The 27843-nt window shown below is 51.5% G+C and overlaps 2 protein-coding genes across 10 annotated transcripts; one reads left to right on the top strand and one right to left on the bottom strand.

Annotated features, from left to right (window-relative positions):
• Positions 1-37: 37 nt before the first annotated feature.
• Positions 38-15502, top strand: LOC105466460 (sulfatase modifying factor 2). 5 transcript variants are annotated; one of them, XM_071095207.1, is made up of 10 exons: positions 38-166; positions 3287-3443; positions 8136-8250; positions 9324-9368; positions 9718-9868; positions 11354-11409; positions 12946-13030; positions 13206-13349; positions 13768-13886; positions 14365-15502. In XM_071095207.1, exons 1-10 carry the CDS (start codon positions 103-105, stop codon positions 14704-14706), a joined length of 1278 nt encoding a protein of 425 aa, XP_070951308.1. In that variant the 5' UTR covers positions 38-102; the 3' UTR covers positions 14707-15502. The 5 variants fall into 5 exon arrangements, with proteins under 5 accessions (XP_070951308.1, XP_070951309.1, XP_070951306.1 ...); XM_071095208.1 differs by lacking the exon at positions 9324-9368; XM_071095205.1 differs by lacking the exon at positions 13768-13886 and having other exon boundaries at positions 13206-13350.
• Positions 15092-27817, bottom strand: LOC105466459 (phosphorylase kinase catalytic subunit gamma 1). Of its 5 annotated transcripts, XM_071095203.1 has the most exons (11): positions 27662-27817; positions 23654-23770; positions 22413-22591; positions 21808-21862; positions 19004-19105; positions 18492-18557; positions 18103-18266; positions 16992-17082; positions 16722-16875; positions 16459-16584; positions 15092-16128 (listed from the first exon to the last, which is right to left on the bottom strand). In XM_071095203.1, exons 2-11 carry the CDS (start codon positions 23734-23736, stop codon positions 15883-15885), a joined length of 1266 nt encoding a protein of 421 aa, XP_070951304.1. In that variant the 5' UTR covers positions 23737-23770; positions 27662-27817; the 3' UTR covers positions 15092-15882. The 5 variants fall into 5 exon arrangements, with proteins under 5 accessions (XP_070951304.1, XP_070951300.1, XP_070951301.1 ...); XM_071095199.1 differs by lacking the exon at positions 19004-19105 and having other exon boundaries at positions 27662-27814; XM_071095200.1 differs by lacking the exons at positions 19004-19105; positions 27662-27817 and adding an exon at positions 25373-25496.
• Between the last annotated feature and the right edge of the window lie 26 nt (positions 27818-27843).

Genomic DNA, 27843 nt, shown 5'->3' with positions numbered 1-27843 from the left:
GCCTGCGCATGTGCATAGGGCTTGACCGCTGCAGTGAAGGAGGGCGCATGCGTAGTGGGGCCGTGCGTGTGCGCGGCGCAGCTCGCCAGTCCTGATTCCGGCATGGGTTGGTTAGTACCCCTCCTGTCCCTGCTGTTGCTCCTGGTCGGCGCATGGTTCAAGCTAGGTCAGTGAACCGGCCGTCCATCCCGGGGGCGCTGGGAAGGAGATGGGGTGCTCCGCCCTGGCGGGAGAGAGCCAGAGGCCCCTCTCCTCGCCTTCGGGATGCGGCTGCAGCGGTCGGCTGGGGAGGTCGCTCTTGGCGCCCGTGGCGTCTCACTGCCTTGTACTTTCAACTTCGTGCGCTGGAATCTTTCAAACCTAAAAAAGGGAAAGAGAGGCCAGGCCCGGTGGCTCAAGCCTGTAATCCCAGCACTTTGGAAGGCCGAGGCGGGCAGATCACGAGGTCAGGCAGTTCAAGAGCAGCCTGGGCAATATGATGAAACCCTGTCTCTACTAAAAATACAAAAAATTGGCCGGGCGCGGTGGCTCAAGCCTGTAATCCCAGCACTTTGGGAGGCCGAGACGGGTGGATCACGAGGTCAGGAGATCGAGACCATCCTGGCTAACACAGTGAAACCCCGTCTCTACTAAAAAATACCAAAAAACTAGCCGGGCGAGGTGGCGGGCGCCTGTAGTCCCAGCTACTCGGGAGGCTGAGGCAGGAGAATGGCCTGAACCCGGGAGGCGGAGCTTGCAGTGAGCTGAGATCTGGCCACTGCACTCCAGCAAGGGGGACAGAGTGAGACTCCGTCTCAAAAAAAAAAAAAAAAATACAAAAAATTAGCCGGGCGTGGTGGCGGGGGCCTGTAGTCCCAGCTACTCAGGAGGCTGAAGCAGGAGAATCGCTTGAACCCGAGAGGCGGAGGTTGCAGTGATCCGAGATCGGGCCACTGCGCTCCGACCGGGGCGACAGAGCAAGGCTCCGCCTCAAAAAAAAAAAAAAAGAAAAACTGAAAATGGATGAAATCAGTGTGAATGTGTCAGAATAAGAGAGCCAAAGATAGGATCTTGAGGAACATCAAAAGACGAGGACTCTGCCTTGAAAGAAGTTGTAGTGCTTAGACACTTTCTTGGAAAGACACTGTGAAGTGGTGCATCAAGCTGAAGAAATGTGGCCTGTTGGAAACAGCACCGTAGAGAGACCTGAATCTAGTCCTGTCTCCTGCTAACTAGCTCTTTAAGTCATATTTCTTTTTCGAGTCTTGGTTTGCTCCTGTGGAATAAGGAGGTTGAAGCAAAGACCCTTTTTTGTTTATTATTTATTTATTTTGAGACAGAGTCTTGCCGTTACCCCCAGGCTGGAGTGCAGTGGCGCGATGTTGGCTCACTGCAACCTCTGCCCCCAGGTTCTAGTTATTCTCCTGCCTCAGCCTCCGGAGTAGTTGGAATTATAGGTGGACACCATCACACCTAGCTAATTTTTGGTTTTGTTTGTTTGTTTGAGACGGAATCTCACTGTTGTCACCTAGGCTGGAGTGCAGTGGTGTGATCTCAGCTCACTGCAACCTCTGCCTCCCGGGTTCAAGCGATTCTCCTGCTTCAGCCTCCTGAGAGCTGGGATTACAGGCACCTGACACCACGCCCGGCTAATTTTTGTATTTTTGATAGAGACGGGTTTTCGCCATGTTGGCCAAGCTGGTCTCGAACTCCTGACCTCAGGTAATCTGCCTGCCTGGGCCTCCTAGCATGGGATTCCAGGCGTGAGCCACTGCACCTGACCCGTCCTTTTTAATTCCATGATTTTCTGAGGCATTCATACAAGTCTAAAGGTGCTCATTCAACTATTTGGCAATAATTGTGCACTTATAGCAGGAGCCAGGGATATACTGTCAAACATGTATGTATTATATGCTTCTCTTCTGGCTCATATAATGGTTAGAATCACTAATAACTGATAAGAGTTCAGTAAGTGGAGAGGAAGAGGCAGAGAAACAGCATAAGCAGAAGGATGGAAAGAAAGTGCTAGGTGTATTTTAGGGTAGAGTGTCTAAATTCGCCTAGCTGGGACAAGGGCTTGTGTAGAGGAAGAAAGAGGTACGTGCAAATCTACCATGTGGTCAACATTTCACCCATGCTATTTTATTGTTACTATTATCTTTTTATTTTTTATTTTTTGAGACAGGGTCTCACTGTGTCACCCAGGCTGGAGTGCAGTGACACAATGATAGCTCACTATGACCTTGAACTTCTGGGCTCAAGCAATTCTCCTGCCTTAGCCTCTGCACCCTGTCTCTGAGCCATTGTTCCTGGTTCCATGTTATTTTAATTGACACAGCTACTACCCAAGAGATAGTGAGATATTATCCCTATTTTTCATACTTATTGTTTTGTCTTTTATTAACAAGCTATGGTCGTTCATAGATATTCCCATTTTTCAGATGAAGAAATTGAATCTCAGCTGGGCGTGTTGGCTCACACCTATAATCCCAGCACTTTGGGAGGCTGAGGTAGAAGGATCATTTGAGCTCAGGAGTTTGAGACCAGCCTGGGTGACACAACAAAACCCGATCTCTACAAAAAATACAAAAATTAGCCAGGTATGGTAGTGCACACTTGTGGTCCCAGCTACTCAGGAGGCTGAGGCGGGAGGATTGCTTGATCCGGCGGGGGCAGAGGTTGCAGTGATCCCAGATTGCACCACTGCACTCCAGTCTGGGTGACAGAGCGAAATCCTGTCACAAAAAGAAAAAAAAGAAAGAAATTGAATCTCAGATTAAGTAATTTGCCTAAGGTTTCCCAGCAAATCAAGTGGCAGAACAAGAATGTGAAGCCAAACAAAACGCAAAAGGAATTTTTTTTTTTTTTTTGAGATGGAGTCTCACTCTGTCGCCCAGGCTGGAATGCAGTGGTGTGATCTTGGCTCACTGCAAGCTCCGCCTCCCAGGTTCACGCCATTTTCCTGCCTCAGCCTCCCGAGTAGCTGGGACTACCGGCGCTTGCCACCACATCCGGCTAATTTTTTTTTTTTTTAAATTTTTAGTAGAGAAGGGGTTTCACCGTGTTAGCCAGGATGGTCTTGATCTCCTGACCTTGTGATCCACCCGCCTGGGCCTCCAAAAGTGCTGAGAGTACAGGGCGTAAGCCACCGCACCCAGCCCAAAAGGAATTTAAAGCCAGATTTTTAAGCCTCCACATTTTTTGTTGTGTTTTATTATACCATCATGAGTATTGCATACGATCCAAATATTACCACTTGTTTTATATATATGCATGTATTACTGATAACTCTCATTTTTCTTTGCAGGAAATGGACAGGCTACTAGCATGGTCCAACTGCCAGGTGGGAGATTCCTGATGGGAACAAATTCTCCAGACAGCAGAGATGGTGAAGGCCCTGTGCGGGAGGCAACAGTGAAAGCCTTTGCCATTGACATATTTCCTGTCACCAACAAAGATTTCAGGTACATGAGGTGTTCTTCCAGGAGGAATGAAGGCCCTCTCTAATCTCATTATTTTTTCTTTCTTTCTTTCTTTTTTTTTTTGGAGACTTACTCACTCTGTCTCGCAGGCGCTGGAGTGCAATGGCGTGATGTCTCTCACTGCAACCTCCGCCTCCTGGGTTCAAGCAATTCTGCCTCCTGCCTCTGCCTCCGCAATTCCCAAGTAGCTGGAATTACAGGTGTTCACCACCACACCCAGCTAATTTTTTTTTTGTATTTTTTTAGTAGAGATGGGGTTTCACTATGTTGGCCAGGCTGGTCTCGAGCTCCTGACCTCAACTGATATCCCCACCTCAGCCTCCCAGAGTGCTGGGATTACAGGTATGAGCCACTGCACCTGGCCTCATTCTTAATATCTAATATCTAAATCTAATATCTAAAGGAATACTAACTTGTTCACTGTCACATGTCATCTTTGCAGTGTACTATGGGATAAGTGTTATATACGTTATTCAGATGAAGAACCTGAAATCCAAAGAGGTTTGACTGACTCAGTTAGTAGATGAGCTTGGCCTGGAACTCAAATCCCTGGGCTCTTGAGCCAGTGCATTTTCCATTACACTGGACATAGCACTGAGAAATACAAGCAAATGCCAGTCACTCAACAGAACCCTCTTCTACATGGGGAAAGGGATTGGGAGAAGGGACATCATAGTAGAGAGTCCTTTACATTCCCCTTATAGGCTAGGTGTGGTGGCTCACACCTGCAATGTGAGCACTTTGGGAGGCCAAGGTGGGAGGATTGCTTGAGCTCAGGAGTTTGAGACCAGCCTGGCAACATAGGGAGACCTCTATCTCTGCTAAAATAAATGAATAAGTAAAAATAAGTAAATAAGTATATAAATTTGTACATATTGTTATATATATAAATGTATATATATAACAATCCATCTTACCCTGACAATCTGCCTGCTGAAACTTACTAAACCATACCAAAGTATATGAAAATTCATTTTATTATTATTATCATTATTATTTTTTTGAGACAGGGTCTGGCTCTGTCACCCAGGCTGAAGTTCAGTGGTATGATCTCAGCTCACTGCAGCCTCTGCATCCCGGGCTCAAACCATCCTCCCATCTCAGCCTCCTGAGTAGCTGGGACTACAGGTGCGCCCTACCACACCCAGCTTATTTTGTTTTGTGTTTTTGGTAGAGACAGGATTTTGCCCTGTTGCCCAGGCTGGTCTCGAGCTCCTGGGCTCAAGTGATCCTTCTGCCTTGGCCTCCCAAAGTGCTGGGATTATAGGTGTGACCCACCATGCCTGGCCTTGAAAATCCATTTTATTTTATTTTATTTATTTATTTAGAGACGAGTTTTGCTCTTGTTGCCCTGGCTGGAGTGCAATGGTGCAATCTCAGCTCACCGCAACCTCCGCCTCCTGGTTTCAAGTGATTCTCCTGCCTCAGCCTCCTAAGTAGCTGGGATTACAGGCATGTACCACCACACCCAACTAATTTTTGTATTTTTAGTAGAGACAGGGTTTCTCCATGTTGGTCAGGCTGGTCTCGAACTCCTGACCTCAGGTGATCCGTCTGCCTTGGCCTCGTGAAGTGTTGGGATTACAGCTGTGAGCCACCACGTCCAGTCGAAAATCCATTTTAAAAGCCCAATTTTTCACTTCTATTTGGTTCAGTGTTTTTCATCTGTTAAATGGAGATAATAACAATAAAACCTGTTACCTACCTCTGATGACTGTTGTGAGATTAGATATGTGATGAAGGGCTGGATGCAGTGGCTCACGCCTGTAATCCCAACAATTTGGGAGGCTGGCGTGGGAGGATCACTTGAGCCCAGGAGTTTGAGACCATCCTGGGCAACACAGACCCCATATCTACTAAAAATTTTAAAAAGGCTGGGCGCGGTGGCTCAAGCCTGTAATCTCAGCACTTTGGGAGGCCAAGACGGGCGGATCACAAGGTCAGGAGATCGAGACCATCCTGGCTAACACGGTGAAACCCTGTCTCTACTAAAAAATACAAAAAACTAGCCGGGCGAGGTGGTAGACGCCTGTAGTCCCAGCTACTCAGGAGGCTGAGGCAGAATGGTGTAAACGCGGGAGGCGGAGCTTGCAGTGAGCTGAGATCCGGCCACTGCACTCCAGCCTAGGCGACAGAGTGAGACTCTGTCTTAAAAAAAAAAAAAAATTAGCCCCTCATGGTAGCATGCACTTGTAGTCCCAGCTAGTAGGGAGGTTGAGGCAGGAGGATCACTTGAGTGTGGAAGGTTGAGGCTGTAGTGAGCCATGATTGCACCACTGCACTCCAACCTGGGCAACATCCTTTCTCAAAAAGGAAAAAAAAAAAAAAGATAGGTGCTGGAGACCTTTCAGAAAAGAGATGAATTCCCCACCCTTAAATCTCCTGCTCAGTGGCTTTATTCATGATCTCTAAAAACAGGAGATAACTCACATGATCTTCAGCTGGTAAGTGTATAAACAATATATGGTATGTCCATACAGTAAGATACTACTCATTGATAAAAAGGGACAGACTACTAATGGCAACAACATGGACGAATCTCAGAAGCATTTGCTAAGTGAAGGAAACCACAGCCAGACCCAGAAGACTACATACTATATGATTCAAGTTATATGGTATTCTGGGAAAGGCAAAACCATAGGGACAAAAAACCTGGTCTGTGGTTGGTGAGTTGCAGAGAAATTTTTTTAGAGGTGACCAATGGAACTATTCTGTATCTTGATTATTGTAGTGACTATATGCTTTGTCAAACTCACAGAACTGCTGGGCGCAGTGGCTCATGCCTGTAATCCCAACACTTTGGGAGCCCGAGGTGGGTGGATCACTTGAGCTCAGAATTTTTAGACCAGCCTGGGCAACATAGTGAGACCCCATCTCTATAAAATTAGCCAGGCATGGTGGCATGCACCTGTAGTCACAGCTACTTGAGAGGCTGAGGAGGGAAAATTGCTTGAGCCCAGGAGGTCAAGGCTGCAGTGAGCTGTGATTGTGCCACTGCACTCCAGTCTGGGTGACAGAGTAAGACCCAGTCCAAAATATAAATAATTAAAATAAATCAGGAGGCTGAGGCACAAGAATCGCTTCAACCCAGGAGGTCGATGCTATAGTGAGCCATGGTTGCATCACTGCCCTCCAGCCTGGGTGACAGAGTGAGACCTGGTCTCAAAAATATAAATGATCGGCCGGGCACGGTGGCTCATCCCTGTAATCCCAGCACTTTGGGAGGCTGAGGCGGGCGGATCACAATGTCAGGAGTTCAAGACCAACCTGACCAACATGGTGAAACCCTGTCACTACTAAAAATACAAAAATTAGCAGGGTGTAGTGGCACGCACCTGTAATCTCAGCTACTCAGGAGGCTGAGGCAGGAGTATCGCTTGAACCCAGGAGGCAGAGGTTGCAGTGAGCTGAGATCACCCCACTGCACTCAAGCCTGGGCCACAGAGTGAGACTCTGTCTAAACAAAAATAAATAAATAAATAAATAAATAATAAATAAATAAATGATTAAAATAAATAAAAGTTAATTTGGGCATGGTGGCTTACACCTGTAATCCCAGCACTTTGGGAGACCGAGGCGGGCAGATCACGAGGTCAGGAGTTCGAGACCAGCCTGGCTAACATGGTGAAACCCCGCCTCCACTAAAAATACAAAAATTAGCTGGGCATGGTGGTGTGCACCTGTAATCCCAGCTACTGGGGAAGCTGAGGCAAGAAAATCACTTAAACCCAGGAGGTGGAGGTTGCAGTCAGCCGAGATTGCGCTACTGCACTCCAGCCTGGGCAACAGAGCAAGAGTCTGTCTCAAAAAAAAGAAAAAATTAGCCAGGTGTTGTGCCTCACGCCTGTAACCCCAACACTTTGGGAGGCCGAAGTGGCAGGATCACCTGAGGTTAGGAGTTCGAGACCAGCCTGGCTAACATTGCAAAACCCTATCTTTACAAAAAATACAAAAATTAGCTGGGCATGGTGGTATGCATCTGTAATCCCAGCTACTTGAGAGACTGAGGCTGGAGAATCACTTGAACCCGGGAGGTGGAGGTTGCAGTGAGCTGAGATTGTGCCACTGCACTCCAGCCTGGGCAACAGAGTGAGACTTTGTCTCAAAAAAATAAATAAATAAATAGGCTGGGTGTGGTGGCTTACGCCTGTAATCCCAGCCCTTTGGGAGGCCGAGGCAGGTGGATCACTAGGTCAGGAGTTCGAGACCAGCCTGGCCAACATGGTGAAACCCTGTCACTACTAAAAATACAAAAATTACCTGGGCGTGGTGGCAGGCACCCATAATCCCAGCTATTAGGGAGGCTGAGGCAGGAGGATCGTTTGAACCCAGGAGGTGGAGGTTGCAGTGAGCCGAGATCATGCCATTGCACTCCAGCCTGGGCAACAGAGTGAGACTCCATCTCTAAATAAATAAATAAACAAACAAATAAATAAAAAATAAATTAACCTCACAGAACTAAACACTGAAGAGAATGAATTTTACTGTATGTGAATTTGTTGCATTCTAATTTAAAAGAAAATCGCCCAGGCTTCAGGTTAATTCTTTGGCGATCATGAACACTCTGTGGTGTGTAACTTACAGGACAGGGATATCTGAGGTTTCCTGGAGCAGGAGAAGATAGGGCGGGCACAGAACCTCACCAGCTGAACCAGCTGAACTATGTCTTTGCAGGGATTTTGTCAGGGAGAAAAAGTATCGGACAGAGGCTGAGATGTTTGGATGGAGCTTTGTCTTTGAGGACTTTGTCACTGATGAGCTGAGAAACAAAGCCACCCAGCCAATGAAGGTGAGAGAACCTGGTCTTGCGGCTGAGGGGATAGGAGTGGGACCTGGACAGGGAATCCTGTGGGACATGGGTTACCTGGGACACAGTGGAGAATCAGACCTGAGAGCTGGAGGCAGAAAGGAAGCAAGAGAAACCCACCATGGAGCATCAGATCAATACACACTCCCAGGAAGTTAAACCTGAACTGAAGTTAGCTCTTGCCTAAAGGTCCAAGTCAGGATAGGGTTCAAGGAACTTGAATCAGGAGATCACCTTGGTGGGCTGGGTGTGGTGGCTCATGCCTGTAATCCCAGCACTTTGGGAGGCTGAGGTGGTGGATCACCTGAGGTCAGGAGTTCAAGACCAGCCTGGCCAACATGGCGAAACCCCGTCTCTACTAAAAATACAAAAATTAGGCGTGGTGGCACGCTCCTGTAATCCCAGCTACTCAGGAGGCTGAGGCATGAGAATCGCTTGAACCTGGGAGGCAGAGGTTGCAGTGAGCCGAGATGGCGCCACTGCACTCCAGCCTGGGTGACAGAGTGAGACTCTGTCTCCAAAAAAAAAAAAAAAAAAAAAATCCCCTTGGCAAGCCAACCTCTAATAAGGGTGGTGAGATTGGACTCTATAAAGATTCCAGTCTCAGCTGGGCACAGCAGCTCACTCCTGTAACCCCAGCACTTTGGGAGGCCGAGGTGGGACAATTGCTTGAGCCCAAGAATTCAAGACCAGCCTGGGCAACATAGATCCCATATCTACAGGAAAAAAAAAAAGAAAAAGAAAAGAAAGAAAGAAAATTAGCTGGGCATGATGATGTACACCTGTAGTCCCAGCTACTCAGGAGGTTGAGGGGGGAGGATCACCTGAGCCTAGGAGGTTGAGACTGCAGTGAGCGGTGATGGTGCCACTGCACTCTAGCCTGAGTGACAGAGCAATATCTTGTCTCAAAAAAATAAATAAATAAAATTTCAGCCACAACCTCACTTAGACTACCTGAGTCTCAGCCTGACGTCTCTGTTCTGCGTCCTGTGGCTCAGTCGGGGAGGCGCCTTTGCTGGGCCAGAGCATCTTGCAGTCAGTCTCCTTTTTTGCAGCCTGTACTCTGGTGGCTTCCAGTGGAAAAGGCATTTTGGAGGCAGGTAAGGGCTGATTCCACTACCTCATTTTCTACCCCTGCTTGACTCTTATTCTCCAGGCCCAGCCTCCTCTCTACCCCTCGTACGTCCAGGAACACTGAGTTTCAAAGGAGGACAGGGGAATTTCAGGGAAATCGCTCAGCAGGCCTCCTTTTCCCGTTACCCATCCATTTCTCCCTTTTCAGCCTCCTGTAATCTTTTTTCTGACTCCGACCGCTCCTCACTCACCTGGCTGTCTTCCAGCTCTCTTCCTCCATCTAGTGGTAAAAGCTAAACGCGGGTGCCTTAAACCTAGCCTGCCTCCGACTTAATGCGCTCCCGGAAGCCTGTCTCACTTCATCCTGGCTGTCAGCCTGCAGGTCCTGGCTCTGGCATCCGAGAGAGACTGGAGCACCCAGTGTTACACGTGAGCTGGAATGACGCCCGTGCCTACTGTGCTTGGCGGGGAAAACGGCTGCCCACGGAGGAAGAGTGGGAGTTTGCTGCCCGAGGGGGCTTGAAGGGTATCCAGATGATGAGGCGATTTTCTTTCATTCTTCTCCCCATCCTGCCCTGCATGAGGGGCTTTAAAGAGTGGGAAGGGGCCAGGCGCGGTGGCTGATGCCTGTAATCCCAGCACTTTGGGAGGCTGGGGCAGGAGGATAGCTTGAGGCCAGCAGTGAAAGACCAGCCGGGGCAACATAAGGAGACCTCGTCTCTCCAAAAAATACAAAAATGAACTGGGCCTGGTGGCATGTGCCTCTAGTCCCAGCTACTCGGGAGGCTGAGGTGGGAGGATCCTTTGAGCCTAGGAGTTCAAAGCTGCAGCGAGCTATGATCACACCACCGCTCTCTGGCCTGAGTGGCAGAACAAGACCCTGTCTCAAGAAAAAAAGCGGGGATTGGGGCAGGAAGGGTCTGTGTTCCCTAGAGCAGTGCTTCTTAAGCTATCTGTGGTAGAGGACCAGGGTTTTTTTTATTATTTTTTCTAGTCCATCTCAGACTGATACATTTATGAAATACCATGAAAATTAGTAACTGGAGAAATTGAAAGAACAGACATAAAATATTTTGTTGGAAATTCCACAGACATTACATTTCAATAAATATAACCAGAGCAACATGGCATAAGGAAAAAGAAGAATTACCAAGACTACACACTTCTGTCTCTGGGGTTAGACTACACACCTCTGCCCTTGGGGTACAGGGGTTAATGTTAAGAATCACTGTTTGCTCCTCGGTCATTTGTCATTCCGCAATCCTAATTACACAGAAAGTTAGGACAGCAAAAAGCAACTCCCCACATTAAACCCCTCTACACAGTCTTTCAGTGAACACCAGGTACATCAACGATCAAAGTTTTTTTTTGTTGTTTGTTTGTTTTGAGACAGAGTCTGTTGCTCAAGGCTGGAGTACAGTGGCACGATCTCGGCTTACTGCAACCTCTGCCTCCCAGGTTCAAGCAATTCTTCTGCCTCAGCCTCCTGAGTAGCTGGGATTACAGGCACCTGCCACCATGCCTGGCTAATTTTTGTATTTTTAGTAGAGACGGGGGTTTCACTGTGTTGGCCAGACTGGTCTTGAACTCCTGACCTCGTGATCCACCTGCCTCGGTCTCCCAAAGTGCTGTGATTACAAGTGTGAGCCACCACGTGTGGCCAATGATCAAAGTTTTTAATATGACTTGTGAGGTTGCCTCTGGCTCATTCGTTTATGCAATCTAAGTCCAATTTTCAAGTTTCTCAATTTCTGTACTTTTCTCAACATGAACTGATAAGAGATGCTTTATAAACTGACTCAGATCCCAGAGCCCTGGAGCACATGAGGAGGCCAGGGCCTCTAATGCAGTTCAGAGAGTGGCATGGGAAATAAAAGCAGGTCATCTCACTCTCTTTTTTTCTCATCTCCCTCTAACTTCCTTTTGGTTCCCTCACTCTTTCTGTGTTTTTGTTTTCCTTCCCTAATTCTTCACCTCCCCCTCCTCTGCTGCCTCCTTGCTCTCCTGGCAGGTCAAGTTTACCCATGGGGAAACCGGTTCCAGCCAAACCGCACCAACCTGTGGCAGGTAAGACCTACATTCCTCCTTTCACCAAGCATCCACAGAGACCTGCTAGAGGCTAGGTACTGTGTTGTTAGGCCGCGGCATCCAGAGAGCTTGGGTTCTAATGCAACTGATGACTCATAAGCTGGTAAAGCAAAAGACAATGGGTCATAAGTACTTTTTTTTTTTTTTTTTTTTTTTTTTTTTTTTTTTTTGAGACGGAGTCTCACGCTGTTGCCCAGGCTGGAGTGCAGTGGCGCGATCTCGGCTCACTGCAAGCTCCGCCTCCCGGGTTCCCGCCATTCTCCTGCCTCAGCCTCCTGAGTAGCTGGGACTACAGGCGCCCGCCACCGCGCCCGGCTAATTTTTTGTATTTTTAGTAGAGACGGGGTTTCACTGTGGTCTCGATCTCCTGACCTTGTGATCCGCCCGCCTCGGCCTCCCAAAGTGCTGGGATTACAGGCTTGAGCCACCGCGCCCGGCCTTTTTTTTTTTTTTGAGACAGAGTCTCTCTCTGTCATCCACACTGGAGTGCAGTGGTGCGAACTCGGCTCACTGCAACCTCCGCCTCCCAGTTTCAAGCGATTCTCCTGCCCCATTCTCCCAAGTAGTTGGGATTACAGGTCCCTGCTACCATGCCCAGCTAATTTTTTTGTATTTTTAGTAGAGATCAGGTTTTGCCATGTTGGCCAGGCTGGTCTCAAACTCCTGACCTCAGGTGATCCACCCGCCTCAGCCTCCTAAAGTGCTGGGATTACAGGCATAAGCCACCGTGCCCAGACAGCATAAGTACTTTCTATTAAAGATTTGTAGGGCTGGGTGCAGTGGCTCATGCCTGTAATCCCAGCACTTTGGGAGGCCGAGGGGGTTGGATCACCTGAGATCAGGAGTTCAAGACCAGCCTGGCCAATATGGTGAAACCCTGTCTCTACTAAAAGTACAAAATTAACTGGGCGTGGTGGCGGGCACCTGTAATCCCACCTGCTTGGGACTTGGGCAGGAGAATCACTCGAACCCAGGAGGCGGAGGAGGTTGTAGTGAGCTAAGGTCATGCTGCCACTGCACTCCAGCCTGGGCGACAGAATGAGACCCTGCCTCAAAAAAAAAAGTGACTAAATAATAAATAAAACTAAAATAAGCAAATAAAAAAGCACTGTCCTGAGAAGGCCTGCAGGAGCAGGCTCCAGTGCTCAGGCACGGGGCGTGGGGACAGGCTGTGGAGGAGCGTGGGAGAAGCTGTCTTCTCGAGGCTCCATGGCATGTGGGGTTCCAGGCAGAGGGCAGGATGTTGCTGAGAGTGGAGAAGTCAGGTGTGGCCTGGGCTTGACCTAGAGCCCTTTGGGTACAGGGGAAACACTCTTCCTAATCCAGCAGGGGGGTCACCCTGGGGATGTGAGGTGATGGGTTTGGGAGCTCTGGATAGGAATCTTAGGTCACCGCCCCGTGCCCTTCCCCTTCCCCAGATGCGACAGCAAGACGACTTTGGTTTTCCTCTGGATAGGCATGAGGACCTGCCTTGGGACAGGTGGTAAATCTTTTACCCTCCCTTTCTCCCATCAGGGAAGGTTCCCCAAGGGGGACAAAGCTGAGGATGGCTTCCATGGAGTCTCCCCAGTGAATGCTTTCCCCGCCCAGAACAACTATGGTAAGAGCTCTCTTGGGCTTATGCCCATGCCCACGAACTGGCTGCTGGGACCATCGTGTCTAGAGAGGAGGCAGAGGGAAGCACCTCCCTTCCCTGAGTTGGCCCCCGGACCTCAGAGGGTAGGCGGGGTGGTCCGCGGGTCCCAGCCTGGCCTGACCCGCCGGTGGGGCTGCAGGGCTCTATGACCTCCTGGGCAACGTGTGGGAGTGGACAGCATCACCATACCAGGCCGCTGAGCAGGACATGCGTGTCCTCCGGGGGGCATCGTGGATCGACACAGCTGACGGCTCTGCCAATCACCGGGCCCGGGTCACCACCAGGTGAGGGGCTTTGTCCCAGGCAACGCGCGGCTTAGTAGCTGGGGCTGAGTCTGAATCCCGGTCCCGGAGTGCCCCAACCTTCATACCACCAACCGTCTGTGTGCAGTGAGCTGGTCCCAGCACCTCCCTGAGCCTGTGCCCAGTTGTGGGTACAGAAAAGAAAGCCAGCAGCACTTGCTATGAAAAGCAAAGGGGCCCAGGACACCTTGTGACTCTCCTGCCAGCTCTTGGTACCCAGGGAGACTGTGTGTGGCATCTTAATTATGGGGTTTCTCCTCTTGTCCTTACCACTAGGTAGGCAAAGGGAGGGAAGTAGAATGACCACACCAGTAGGTCATTAGTGGTGGTCATAGACTTACTGACTCTTCAAACTGGTGGGCACACGAAAAATCTTTTTTTTTTTTTTTTTTGGAGATGGAGTCTTGCTCTGTTGTCCAGGCTGGAATGCAGTGGTGCAGTCTCAACTCACTGCAGCCTCAAACTGCCAGGCTCTAGCGATTCTCCCACCTCAGCTCCTCAAGTATCTGGGACTACAGGCATGCACCACTATGCCCGGCTAATTTTTGTAGAGATGGGTTTTTGCCATGTTGCCTAGGTTTTTCTCATTTTCCTGGACTAAGCAATCAGCCCGCCTTGGCCTCCCAGAATGCTAGGATTACAGGCGTGAGCCACCGCACCTGGCCGCGATATTCTCATAGCTTGCGGACAGGTTTTCTCTACTGAGCTGTTCTCAACTGCTAACACAGAAGTTAGTCACTGTCTTTTCTGCCCTCCAGTGCTGTCTCTCGGGGCCACTGTCCCTCCCCCCACTCTTGCAAGGCCCCTTTTGTCCCAAAGCCCCTTCTTGTTCCCCTTCTCCCAGGACTGGCACAGGCTTCCTTCCAGACTATGCCCTCCCCAGCCCTCAAGCTCCCTGATCATGGCGAGCCCTGCGGGTGAGGCAGGGAAGATGGGTCAGCCCCCAGGCCTCTTTCTCAGGATGTGTCCTTCCTCTCTCCCCTCCTCTACTGGCAGGATGGGCAACACTCCAGATTCAGCCTCAGACAACCTCGGTTTCCGCTGTGCTGCAGACGCAGGCCGGCTGCCAGGGGAGCTGTAAGCAGCCGGGTGGTGACAAGGAGAAAAGCCCTCCAGGGTCACTGTCATTCCCTGGCCATGTTGCAAACAGCCCAATTCCAAGCTCGGGAGCTTCAGCCTCAGGAAAGAACTTCCCCTTCCCTGTCTCCCATCCCTGTGTGGCAGGCGCCTCTCACCAGGGCAAGAGAGGACTCAGCCTCCTGTGTTTTGGAGAAGGGGCCCAACGTGTTGAAGGTGGCTGGGAGCCAGGTGTTTCTCTTACAGGCCAAGTATTATTGACACAGGGGCAAACATGCAAACAATTAGAACAGAGGGCTCTGAAAGGCCATTTGTTAAGCATTTTAAAATCTATTCTCTCTCTTTCTCCCTGGATGATTCAGGAAGCTGACATTGTTTCCTCAAGGCAGAATTTCCCTTGTTCTGTTTTCTCAGCCAATTGTTGTGGAAGGAGAATGCTTTCTTGGTGGCCTCATCTGTGGTTTTGTGTCCCTCTGAAGAAGGAAACTAGTTTCCACTGTGTAACAGGCAGACGTGTAACTATTTAAAGCACAGTTCAGTCCTAAAAGGGTCTAGGAGAACCAAATGATGTATTAGGTGAAGCGGTGCATTGTGGGAATCACAAAGCAAATAGTACTCCAGAAAGACAAATATCAGAAGCTTCCCATTGTTTTTTTTTTTTTTTTTTTTGAGACAGGGTCTTGCTCTGTTGCCCAGGCTAGAGTGCAGTGGTGATCACTGCTCACTGTAGCGTTGAACTCCTGGGCCCAAGCAATTCTCCCATCTCAGCCTCCCGAGTAGCTGGGACTACTAAGTGTGCACCACCAGGCCTGACTAAGTTTTTGAACTTTTGTAGTGATAGGATCTCACTGTGTTGCCCAGGGTGGTCTCAAACTCCTGGCCTCAAGCGATCCTCTCACCTCGGCCCCCCAAAGTGCTGGGATTACAGGTGTGAGCCACCTCGCCTGGGCCTCCTTCTCCATATGCCTCCAAAAATATGTCCCTGGAGAGTAGCCTGCTCCCACACTGTCACTGGATGTCATGGGGTCAATAAAATCTCCTGTGATTGTGTATCTCAGACATTTCTGTGTCTTTGATTCTCACCTTGGGACCCTAGGAGGGCCCAAGTGTCAGTAACTCTGGGCCTCCCCTAAAGAGAAACGGAGATGGTGGCTCATCCAGGAAGTGAGGGAGCAGGCGGCTCCTGGTTCTCAGGCCACCTGTGATCTCTGCCCACCCAGGGCCTGCCCCAGCCTGCAGGTATTGCTGTGTGGTGGGAACACCCGCTTCCCTTGTGCACAGCCTTTGAGAGGAGATCATGACCTCAGCTCCAGGGGTTCCTGGCCAGGGCCAAGCACTCCTTCTGCAGAGGACTACACGCATCTCACCCCTTGGACTTATATTTCCGTGACTTCCCCTCCCCACCTGCCCCCCAGCCCTCCCTGACTGGCCAGCCCCTCAGTAGTCCTCCTCGGCCAGGGAGAGGAGCACGGCCTTGGGTGTGTTCTCGAAAAGGGCAGCCCGGTTCTGCTGCTGCCCCTTCTTCACCCAGTGGCCATAGATTCGGAAAGCGTAGGCGTCGATGAGCCGGCGCAGAGGCCGGAGGGCGTAGGGGTCTCGGATGACAATCTCCCGGGTCACCGGCTTCACTCGGCGGTACTGGTAGTAGATCCGCACTGAAGCCAGCACAGTGACAGCGATCACCTGCAGGGCCAGGTGGAGAAGCTGGGCTGCAGCTGCCCCCCTGCCAGGCCCTGCCCCTCCAGCACAGGAACGCTCTGGGCTCGTTTGCCACGAAGCCTTGGGTGGCTTCTGCGGGGCCCTCCTAGTGTCCTCCACTTCCCACCTGGCCAGCATCCATAGGGACAGAGCCAGTGGGCTGACACCTGCCATCTCTGAAGCCATCACAGGGCAGCTGGGAGGGGTGGGGTGGGTACTCTGGAAACCCACGGGGTGTAAGGACCCCTGGGAGAGGAGAGGGCTTAGAGGTTTGCACTTGGGGAGCTGGCGGGTCTGGGTCAGAACGCTTCATACCTTGAACTTCCCCCGAGGGCTGAAGTGCCGCACTTCCTCCACCACGTACTGCTGGAAGAAGGGGTGTGCCAAGGCCTCTTCCGCTGTGTAGCGGTTCTGGGGTTGCACCACCAAGAATCGGGAGACCTGGGAGGGGAGGAGAGAGGAACGGAGAACATCAAGGCAGGTCCCCTCCAGCATGTCAGGAGAGGCGGGGCCTCCCCGGGCAGGGGAGCCTGGCATCGCAGTCCTGAGCCCAGGAGCCAGTTGGCCTGGCCTCTTACCAGGTCCTTCACAGTGTCCGAGTAATCATCCCACTCGGGCGAGCCAAACTGGTAGTTGCCGCTCATGATCATCCTCAGCATCAGCATCTGCTTCCGGTGCCAGAAGGGCGGGGAGCCGGCCAGCAGTGTGTACATGATGACGCCAGTGCTCCACCTGGACGCGTGAGGGCCCAGGGCCACTTACCCAGCGCCAGGGGCACCGACCCAGCCCTGCCGGTTCCCTCCCTCGCCCAGCCCAGGCAGGTGATCCTCCTTCCTCGGTGCACTCACATGTCCACCTCCTTCCCATAGCCCGGGTGGTCCTCATTCATGGAGCACTCAATAATCTCAGGGGCCAGGTAACTGGGGGTCCCGCAGACCTCTGCAGGAACAGTCATCATCAAGACAGGTCAGCAGGGCACTCAGAAGAGGAAGTCCAGGCCAGCCGCAGTGACTCATTTCTGTAATCCTAGCAATTTGGGAGGCCAAGGCAGGCAGCTCACCTGAGGCCAGGAGTTCGAGACCACCCTGGCCAACATGGCAAAACTCCGTCTCTACTAAAAATACAAAAATTAGCCAGGTGTGATGGCACATGCCTATAGTCCCAGCTACTCAGGAGGCTGAGGCAGGAGAATCGCTTGAACCTAGAAGGCAGAGGTTGCAGTGAGCTGAAATCATCCCATTTCACTCCAGCCTGGGCAACAGAATGAGACTCTGTCTCAAACGAAAAAAAAAAAAAAAAAAAGAGGAAGTCCAAAGAGACAATGGAGATGGAACAGAAATAGAGCTTGGGCTGGGACTCCCCCAATATCCACCAACTTCAGGGCCCAGGGCAGGGCGGGGTACTGCCCACAGGGCCACCAGCTTAGGGCCGATTGCTTCCCTGGTCACTTCTAGCCATCCCGGCCTGGAACAAGGGTAATGGGAACCTAGGAGAGGACTTACCTGAAGAAATGTCTAGCCCTGCCGGGCGTGGTGGCTCACGCCTGTAATCCTAGCACTTTGGGAGTCCGAGGCGGGTGGATCACAAGGTCAGGAGTTCGAGACCAGCCTGACCAACATGGTCTATGTCTACTAAAAATACAAAAATTAGCTGGGCGTTGTGGCGCGTGCCTGTAATCCCAGCTACTCAGGAGGTTGAGGCAGGAGAATCGCTTGAACTCGGGAGGCAGAAGTTGCAGTGAGTTGAGAATGCGCCACTGCACTCCAGCCTGGGTGACAGAGTAAGACTCCATCTCGGAAAAAAAAAAAAAAGAAAAAAAAAAATCCTACCCCTTGAAATGGTGGAATTTTTATTCTGGGGAACAATTAAGTTAGGGGAGAAACCCAGGCCATCTCTATTCCGCGGAGGGTTGATTGAGCGCCCGAGGCCCAGACGTGGGCCAAGGCCATGTTACCAGACCTCGCAGCCTCTCTCCTGGCTCCAGCTGGCAGGAAAAGCCAAAATCTGTGAGCTTGATGTTCATGTTGTCATCCAAGAGGATGTTCTCGGGCTTCAGGTCCCGGTGCACAATGTTGAGTTTGTGCAAGGCGCAGATCACCTCCAGCAGAGCTCGCATGATCTTTCTAGGGTGGGGCACACACTTGTCACTCTTCCTCTGCGCAGAGTCAGGCGACAGGCAGGGAGACACAGCTCACATTTCAGCCACACTGCAAGGGAGCAGCACACACGCCCAGCCCAGACACATGCACCAGCCCAGACACATGCACGCCCTGCCTCCCCTGAGGCCCCAGTGCTTGTGGCCCTAGGCCAAGTGGGAGGGAGCGGACAGGGGGCAAAGGGATGCTCACCTGGTTTCCTTCTCACTCAAAGTGACCTTCTCAGTGAGGTAGTCAAAGAGCTCCCCTCTCTTCATCCTGTGGAAACAGATGGTTGATAGCTGGGTCGGTCCCAAGACCACCACCCTCCTTACCCTGCTCCCAGAGAGCTGCCTTCTGCCCCGATACCTCTAGAAGCTAAGTGGGCCACTCCCCGTGGAGAACCACAGTCTGGGGAGAGGAACCGGGGAATTGAGGAGAGAAGTGTTCTGGAAGAACTGGGAGAAAAGCAAAGGAGGCTGGAGAGAAGTGGCCCATGTCGGGGGCTCAGGCTCTCATCAACCCTCCGAGGAATAGAGATGGCCTAGGTTTCTCCCCTGACTTAATTTTTCCCCTGGCAAAGTTTTTCCCACCATTTCATGGGGTAGGCATTTCTTCAGCTAAGTCCTCTCCCCAGGTTCCCATTCTGGCTAGTTCCAAGCCAGAATGGCTAGAAGTGACCAGGGAAGCAATGGGCCCTGAGCTAGTGGCCCTGTGAGCAGTACCTCTCCCAGCCCTGGGCCCTGAAGTTGGTGGATTTGGGGGAGCCCCAGCCCAAGTGCCATTTCTGTTCCATCTCCATTGTTTCAGTGTGGGGGTTCTCCCATCTGTGGAAGTGACAGTGTGGACTGGGATGTATCGGGGCCTAAATGATGGCTGGAGGCTGAAAGAGAGGACCATGAACCACTGGCCCAGGAGCCGAGACCCAGATCAGAAGGACATGAGTATCCCGATTTTTTTTTTTTTCCCCGAGATGGAGTTTTTGTTCGTCACCCAGGCTGGAGTGCAATGATGCAATCTCGGCTCACTGCGACCTCCGCCTCCCAGGTTCAAGCGATTCTCCTGCCTCAGCCTCCTGAGGAGCTGGGATTACAGGTGCCCACCACCACACCCAGCTAATTTTTGTATTTTTAGTAGAGACAGGGTTTCACCATGTTACCCAGGCTGGTCTTGAACTCCTGACCTCAGGTGATCACCTGCCTCGGTCTCCCAAAGTGCGGGGATTATAGGCGTGAGCCACGACACCCAGCTGAGTATCCCGATTTTTTCCCAGGAAACAAATGGGAAGAATCAGCTGTGCAAGAGTTGCAGGCGCAAAGTTTGCCAATTACGGGATTAAGAATTGAGGTTCAATCTTCTTACCTCCTGGGATGATCTAGAAAGAACTCTCTGCTAGAATCATCTAGTTATACCCTGGAGGGCTCCTCAGGGCAGCATTAAAAATAGCTTCCCCCAGCAACTTCTTCAAAGGTTAAAGACATTTGAGCTGCCCCCAAGAGCTATACAGGACAGTGCCACAGAGCAGAGTCAAGACAGCTGCTGCTGGTGAGTCTGGAGGGGTCCGAGAAAGTCTCCCTCTGTTGCCCAAGCTGGAGTGCGGTGGCTCAATCTCAGCTAACTGCAACCTCTGCTTTCTGGGTTCAAGCCATTCTTGTGCCTCAGCCTCCTGAGTGACTGGGATCACAGATATCTGTCCCCATGCTGGGCTAATTTTTGTATTTTTTGTAGAGATGGGATTTCGCCATGTTGCCCAGACTGGTCTCGAACTCCCGGCTTCATCTGATCCGCCTGCCTCAGCCTCCCAAAGTACTGGGATTACAGGGGTGAACCAGCATGCCCGACCTTAATTTTATATTTTTTTGTAGAGATGGGGTCTCGCTTTGTTGCCCAGGCTGGTCTCAAACTCCTGGCCTCAAGCAATCCTTCCACCTCGGCCTCCCAAAGTGTTGAGACTACAGGTGTGAGGCACCGTGCCTGGCCGATAAGAAGTCTGGAATCCACATTTCACAGAGTACTTTGTAGTGTTCACATTTGATGCTTAGCAATAACGGGCTCATCTTACTAATCCTATTGATGCAGAAGTAGGGGCATGATGATGGTGGTGATGGTGATGATGACATTAACCTTTGGACCACACCACAGGTGCAACCTCTACCACCTGCCTCTCTCCTCGATACTGCTGGCCTCCCTTTTTCCAATCCCGCCTCATTACAGTCGTCCCTAGATAGTCAGTGAGATCTTTTCAAAAAGAAGTCAGGCTGGGCGCGGTGGCGCACGCCTGTAATCCCAGCACTTTGGGAGGCTGAGGCAGATGAATCACTTGAGGTCAGGAGTTCGAGACCAGACTGGCCAACATGGCGAAACCTTGTCTCTACTAAAAAAGTACACACATAAAACATTTGCTGGGCATGGTGGTGGGTGGGTACCTGTAATCCCAGCTACTTGGGAGGCTGAGGCAGGAGAATCGCTTGAACCCGGGAGACAGAGGTTGCAGTGAGCCGAGATCACACCACTGCACTCCAGCCTGGGCGACAAGAGCAAAACTCTGTCTCAAAAAAAAAAACAAAAGTAAATCAGATCACGTCAGCCGCCCAGTCTTGACCCTCCAAACTCCTTACCATGGCTAAAATGCCTGCAGGACCTGGTCTTTGGTGCTGACCGACCTTACATCCTGCCATCCTCTGCTTGGGTCACTTCCTGGACATGCCTTCCTGACCACTCAGTCTAAGGAAGCCCCTGTCTCTTGCTAACCCTTGTTCTACTTTATATCTGTCTACAGTTCTCCCTCTTTATCTGCAGGGGATATGTTCCAAGACCCCCAGTGGATGCCTGAAACCGTGGATAGCACTGAAGTCTATACTTACTATGTTTTTCCTATATGTACATACCTAAGATGAAGTTTATAAATTAGGCACAGAGATTAACAGCCAATAATAAAATAGAACAATTATATCAATATACCGTGCCAGGCATGGTGGCTTATGCCTGTAATCCCAGCACTTTGGGAGACTGAGGTGAGAGAATTGCGTGAGGCCAAGAGTTTTGGGTTTTTTTTTTTTTGTTTTATTCTGTTTTTGTTTTTGAGACGGAGTTTTGCTTTTGTAACCCAGGCTGGAGTTCAATGGCACGATCTTGGCTCACTTTAACCTCCACCTCCTGGGTTCAAGCGATTCTCCAGCCTCAGACTCCCAAAGTGCTGGGATTACAGTTGTGAGCCACTGTGCCTGGCCTGAGGCTAGTAATTATTAGCATTCACACTATGCCACTCACTGTGCTATTATCACTCCCATAATACTGATGAGAAAACCGAGATTTAAAGAAATGATCCAGCCCACAAGTGGTGAACCCAGGTTTCCAAACCCGGCAGCCGGACCCCAGGGGCTGATCTGTCTAAACACCGGGATTGTATTTGGCATCCTCAGCTCAGGAGCTGGCTGTGGTCTCCAGGCAGCCCTGGGGTTGGGGAGCGGATGACAGTTGACAGTCGAGGTTCTCTCAGGTGTGGCTTGCTCCAGGGCTGGGTACTTACAGGTCAAACACCAAGAAGAAGAAAGTGTTGGTCTCATAAGTGTCCTTCAGCTGTACTGAAATGGAAATGGCTAGCTTGTCTCAAGTAGCAGGGGAGCCCAGGTAGGGGCAGCTGGGGCACAGGGGTCAGGGACTGAGGATGCTGTGGGCTAACTTCAAAAGCTGACAGGGGAATCAGGAGGGTGCTCAAAGGACATCAACCCAGGGTGTGGGCAGCCCCAGGGACTTTATTATTATTATTATTATTAGAGACAGGATCTCACTGTGTCACCTAGGCTGGAATGTAGTAGTGCAATCATAACTCACTGCAGCCTCAAACTACCGGGCTCGAGTGATGCTCCTGCCTCAGCCTCCTGAGTGGCTGGGATTACAGGCATGCATCAGCACGCCTGGCTAATTCAGCCCAGGGACATCAAACCCCCATTCCCCTGCCTGCATCCATCCCAGCCTGGGACCCCTTCTGTCAGAGCAGTGAGGGTGGAGCTGGGAGCCTTGAGCCTGGGTGGTTCTAGCTGGCTATGTGGTGGGGTCACACTCCCTGGCTTGGGCTGTCAGGGCAGAATCACAGGGGGGCACCCCGTCATGTGACTTGGGGTCATCACTCACTGATGTTGGGGTGCCCTGAGACCTTGCGCAGGATATCCACCTCCTTCAGCGTGGCTTCTCGCAGCTCTCGCACCTCCTCGGGGCTGAAGCTGCCTCCACCGGTGACGTCGATAACCTTCACTGCGTACTCCTGGCTCGTGGGCTTGTGGATGCATCGCCTGACCACACTGCTAATGCCCCTGGAAGTGCAGAGGACAGATGGCCTCGGGGGGTCCCTCACCCCATGGGGAGTCCCAGATTCGAGGCTGCAGCAGAGATGTCCTGCCCTTGTCAATAGATTTACACTTTCCCCCAAGTTCCTCTGAGGTTTTGGAAATGGTGGATGAATAAATACAGGCACAGTCAGGTGATTTGCCCAGAGCTGGTGAGTAACAAGCCTGCTCTCAGGCCATGTAACTCCTAGTTCAGTGCTCTTTTTTTTTTTTTTTTTTTTTTTGAGAGAGAGAGTCTCACTCTGTCGCCCAGACTGGAGTGCAGTGGCACAATCTTGGCTCACTGCAACTTCCACCTCCCGGGTTCAAGCAATTCTCCTGCCTCAGCCTCCTGAGTAGCTGGGACTACAGGCGCCTGCCACCACGCAGAGCTAATTTTTGTATTTTTACTGGAGACAGGTTTCACCATGTTGGCCAGGCTGGTCTCAAACTCCTGATCTCAGGTGATCCTCCTGCCTTGGCCTCCCAAAGTGCTGGGATTGCAGGCATGAGCCACTGTGCCCGGCAGCCCCTCGCTTTTTTTTTTTTTTTTTTTTTAATAGAGATGGTTAGCCAGACCTGGTGGCACACACCTGTTGTCCCAGCTACTAGGGAGGCTGAGGTGGGAGGATCACTTGAGCCTAGGAGGCAGAGACTGTAGTGAGTCAAGATCATGCCACTGTACTCCAACCTGGACTACAGGGCAAGACCCTATCTTAAGAAAAAAAAAGAGATACGGAGTCTTGCTATGTTGCCCAGGCTGATCTTGAACTCTTGGCCTCAAGCAATCCTCCCACCTCAGCCTCCCAAAGTGCTGGGATTACAGGTGTGAGCCATTGCACCTACCCCTGGGAACTTTTTGCTGGGAAAGGTTTCTCTTATCTTTCCTGGCTTCAGGAGGGCAGGACCCCAAACCAAGGGTTTCTCCAAGAGAACAGCGCTTTGGGGATGAAAGTGGGGTCAGTACTCGGGGTGGAGCGGAGTTGGCTGTAGCCTACAGGGCCTGCTGGAGCCTAGGACAGTACTTCGTGGGGAGAGCTTGGGCCTTACCTGCCCAGGATCTCTTTGGGCTCGTAATTCTCATAGAAGTCCTGTGCAGAATGAGAGTCCGGCAGTGCCTCATCCCGGGTCATGCTCAGATCTTCAGCAGGGGAACTCTGAGTGGCTCTGAGAGGGGAACAGAAAGAAGCTGTCAGCCTTCCTGACCCAGGGGGTGTTCTCCTTGGGGCCTGGAACTGTTTCTCACTCATCCTTGTATCTGGCACCACACTGGCCTATAGTGAATGTTCCAAATAAATGTTTGTGAATTGAGGCCGGGCATGGTGGCTCACACCTATAATCCCAGCACTTTGGGAAGCTGAGGCAGATAGATCACTTGAGGCCAGGATTTCAAGACCAGCCTGGCCAACATGGTGAAACCCCATCTCTACTAGAAATACAAAAATTAGCTGGGTGCAGTGGCACACGCTTGTAGTCTCAGCTATTTGGGAGGCTGAGGCAGGAGAATCACTTGAACCTAGGAGGCAGAGGTTGCAGTGAGCGGAGATCACATCACTGCACTCCCGCCTGGGCAACATAGCCAGACTCTGGCTCAAAAAAAGTAAATTCTTTGTAGAGATGGGGTCTTGCTCTGTTACCCAGCCGGGAGTGCAATGGTACCATCATAGCTCACTGCTGCCTCAACCACCTGGGCTCAAGTGATCCTCACACCCTAGCCGCCTGAGTAGCTGGGACTAAAGTACCCCCCAGGCTGGAGTGCAGTGGTGCAATCTTGGCCCTCGGCTCACTGCAACCTCCACCTCCCATGTTCAAGCGATTCTCCTGCCTCAGCCTCCCAAGTAGCTGGAATTACAGGCACCTACCACCACGCCTGGCTAATTTTTTCTATTTTTAGTAGACAGGATTTCACCATGTTGGCCAGGCTGGTGTCGAACTCCTGACCTCAGGTGATCCGACCGCCTTGGTCTCCCAAAGTGCTGGGATTACAGGCGTGAACCACCATGCCCAGCTCTAATATTTAAGTTTTTTGTAGAGATGGGGTCTCCCTATGTTGCCCAAGCTAGTCTCAAACTCCTGGCCTCAAGCATTCTTCCCGCCTCAGCCTCCCAAAGAGATGGGATTATAGGCATGAGCCACCACTGGACCTGGCCACAATTTCCTTTTTAATAGGCCACTCCTGTAGCCTCTCCTTATCTCCCCTTGTTGTGACTGTGCTTCCTGAAAACACACCCCCTTCTAGGACAGGTTTCCTGTGCTCCATCCCACTGCTCCTTCCTCATGTTTTGTGTGTGTGTGTGTGTGTGTGTGTGTGTGTGTGTGTGTGTAGAGATGGAGTCTTGGTCTGTCACCCAGGCTGGAGTGCAGTGGTGTGATCTTGGTTCACTGCAACCTCCCCTTCCCGGGTTCAAGCAATTCTCCTGCCTCAGCCTTCAGAGTAGCTGGGATTACAGACACGCACCACCATGCCTGGCTAATTTTTTTGTATTTTTAGTCGAGATGGGGTTTCACCATGTTGGCCAGGATGGTCTCAAACTCCTGACCGCAAATGATCCACACACCTTGGCCTCCCAAAGTGCTGAGATTACAGGCGTGAGCCACTGCACCCGGCCCTTCCTCATGTATTCTATCCATAACTGGGACTTTCATAATCACTCACTCACTCATTCATTACATCTCCATTCTGCAGACATTGAACACCCACTCTTTGCCAACCACTATGCTGGGTGCTCTGAGGGATGGAGAGCTGGGTGGGTCCATCCCGGTCCCTACCTCTGGTGTCATTCGCCAGTGTATGCTCTCACCTCCCCCGCTAGACTGTCACCTCTAGGATGTCCTAGCCATCTCTGCCCCCCATACCCAGTGCGGGTGTCTGGCAGGGGCTATTCCTTGAATGTGAGTCAATGGTTGGGCAGGTACCCCTTTGGTGCTCAGGGTCCTGCTGGCAGAATGCCCCATGTCCTACCTAACAATGGCCAGTGAGCCCTGAGTGGCCCTGCTGCAGCATAGAGCCAGTACAGAGCCAGGACACTCAGGCCTGGACACACAGGCGCTGAGCTGCCCCGCCTTGCGTCAGGAACATGGAGGCTCCTACCAGGGAACTCCACTCCTGCTTCAGATGTAGGATTTAGGCCTGGCATGATGGCTCACACCTGTTATCCCAGCACTTTGGGAGGCTGAGGTGGGCAGATCACTGGAGGTCAGGAGTTCGAGACCAGCCTGGGCTACATGGCGAAACCCCATCTCTACAAAAAATACAAAAATTAGCCAGGCATGATGGCTCTCGGACCTGTGGTCCCAGTTACTTGGGAGCTGAGGCAGGACGATCACTTGAACCCAGGAGGTGGAGGTTGCAGTGAGCTGAGATCGCACCACTGCACTCCAGCCTAGGTGACGGAGTGAGTGAGACTCTGTCTCAACAAAACAAAACAGGCCGGGCACGGTGGCTCATGCCTGTAATCCCAACACTCTGGGAGGCTGAGGTGGGAGGATCACGAGGTCAGGAGATTGAGACCATCCTGGCTAACACGGTGAAACCCCGTCTCTACTAAAAAATACAAAACATTAGCTGGGCGTGGTAGTGGGCACCTGCAGTCCCAGCTACTCGGGAGGCTGAGGCAGGAGAATGGCGTGAACCCGGGACACGTTGCTTGCAATGAGCCAAGATCATGCCACTGCACTCCAGTCTGGGCAACAGAGCGAGACTCCATCTCAAAAACAAAACAAAACAAAAAAACAAGACAAAACAAAACAAAATCAGATGCAGGATTTGAGGAATGCAGAAAATACCATTTACCAACAGGGAAAAAGGCAGATAGAAAACAGGCCCAACCTGCCACTCAGCAGGGCCAAAGCTGCCTCCAACCCCCTTTTCCCCACTGCTTCTGGGCCTAAGAAGGCCTGGCCTCTCAAAGGAGCCAATTTGCTGACCAGCCAAGCAGCAGCTCTGGCTGCCTCCGGGATTGGGCAGGCTGTTCCAGGAATCCTGGTGGCCCCACTACTGGGTGCCTGGTTACCAGAGGAAGGTTTAGAATAACAAGTCCCCTCTGCTGGTGCCAGGCATCTGGGCTGCTCACGCACAGGCCTTCTCTGCCTGCCCCATCAGCAACTCGGCGGAGCCTGGGACTGTCTGTTTCCCATAAAAACAAGCCCATTTGCTGGTAAGTCCTTCTAAGTCCTCACAATGGGCATCTGTGCCTCATCACCTCCCAAAGCTGGGTAGTGCCAGCTCTCTCCTCTCCCCCAGCCCTCCATGAGCAGAAAGTACACCTGGAACCCCCTATGAGATGCCAGCCTAGGCCTAAGGCTCCAGTCCTTGGCACAGCCTACTTGGCCAAGTTGTGGCTACACTCACCTTTCCTGGGGTGCTGAGGAGTTGGTTATCTTGCCCCAGCTCCAGCTCTGACTGGGGCCAACTTAGTGCCCCTGTCTACTGCCCCACCCACCCCTCACACCTTTCCCAAGACCCCTGTGGACAGGGTTCCCACATGGGAGTAGGTAGCCCAGTCCTTTTTTAAGACAGAATCTCTCTCTGTCACCCAGACTGGAGTGCAGTGGCGCGATCTCAGCTCACGGCAACTTCTGCTTTCCGGGTTCAAGCGATTCTCCTGCCTCAGCCTCCTGAGTAGCTAGGACTACAGGCATGAGCCACCATACCCAGCTAATTTTTGTATTTTTAGTAGATACGGGGCTCCACCATGTTAGCCAGGCTGGTCTTGAACTCCTGACCTCAAGTGACCCTCCCACCTTGGCCTCCCAAAGTGCTGGGATTACAGGTGTGAGCCACCGTGCCTACCTGGCCTGGTCCTTTTTGGCACATAACTTCCCTCCCCTGGACTCTGAAAGTCCAAAAAACCAGATCAGCCTCAGGACCTCTTTTCTGTAGGAAAGTCCCCAGATGGGGGTTTCAAGGGTCAGTGCTGCCACTCTCCCTGGTCCATCCGCCTTTAGAAAAGAGACATGGATAGAGTGGATGTGGGAGTTTCTGTCTTCTCCACCCTCACTCCTCCCTGCTCCCTGCCTGTCACCTGGCTTTTGTCCATCAATGGGCTAGCTACTCACAGTTAAGTCCTTGCAGGCTCTTGAAGGAGCTTGACAAGAATCCCAAAGGCCTCAGAGCCCCCGGGGAGCGGGGACCACAGAGGGCTGAAGCCGTGTCCTGAGCAGACACTTGGAAGATATCGTCTGCTGTTGTTTTGGGTTTTGCTATTTGATGACCGGAGGCTAACGTGCCAAAAATAAAT

The sequence above is a fragment of the Macaca nemestrina genome, chromosome 4 (assembly GCF_043159975.1).
Source record: "Macaca nemestrina isolate mMacNem1 chromosome 4, mMacNem.hap1, whole genome shotgun sequence".
NCBI lineage: Eukaryota > Metazoa > Chordata > Mammalia > Primates > Cercopithecidae > Macaca > Macaca nemestrina.
The sequence above is the reverse complement of the archived record's forward strand: the minus strand, read 5'-3'. Positions and strand labels throughout refer to the sequence as shown.

What these genes read in the sequence shown, in the direction of transcription:
- LOC105466459 (XM_071095203.1), bottom strand. Translation starts at nt 23,736, where the DNA reads ATGACCCGGGATGAGGCACTGCCGGACTCTCATTCTGCACAGGACTTC. An exon ending in GCCAGGAGAGAGGCTGCGAG is followed by an intron (nt 17,083 to 18,102) that starts GTCTGGTAACAT and finishes CTGTTCCTGCAG; the next exon opens with AGGTCTGCGGGACCCCCAGT. An exon ending in TATGGGAAGGAGGTGGACAT is followed by an intron (nt 16,876 to 16,991) that starts GTGAGTGCACCG and finishes TCACGCGTCCAG; the next exon opens with GTGGAGCACTGGCGTCATCA.
- LOC105466460 (XM_071095207.1), top strand. Translation starts at nt 103, where the DNA reads ATGGGTTGGTTAGTACCCCTCCTGTCCCTGCTGTTGCTCCTGGTCGGC. An exon ending in ACCGCACCAACCTGTGGCAG is followed by an intron (nt 11,410 to 12,945) that starts GTAAGACCTACA and finishes TTCTCCCATCAG; the next exon opens with GGAAGGTTCCCCAAGGGGGA. An exon ending in CCCCGCCCAGAACAACTATG is followed by an intron (nt 13,031 to 13,205) that starts GTAAGAGCTCTC and finishes GTGGGGCTGCAG; the next exon opens with GGCTCTATGACCTCCTGGGC.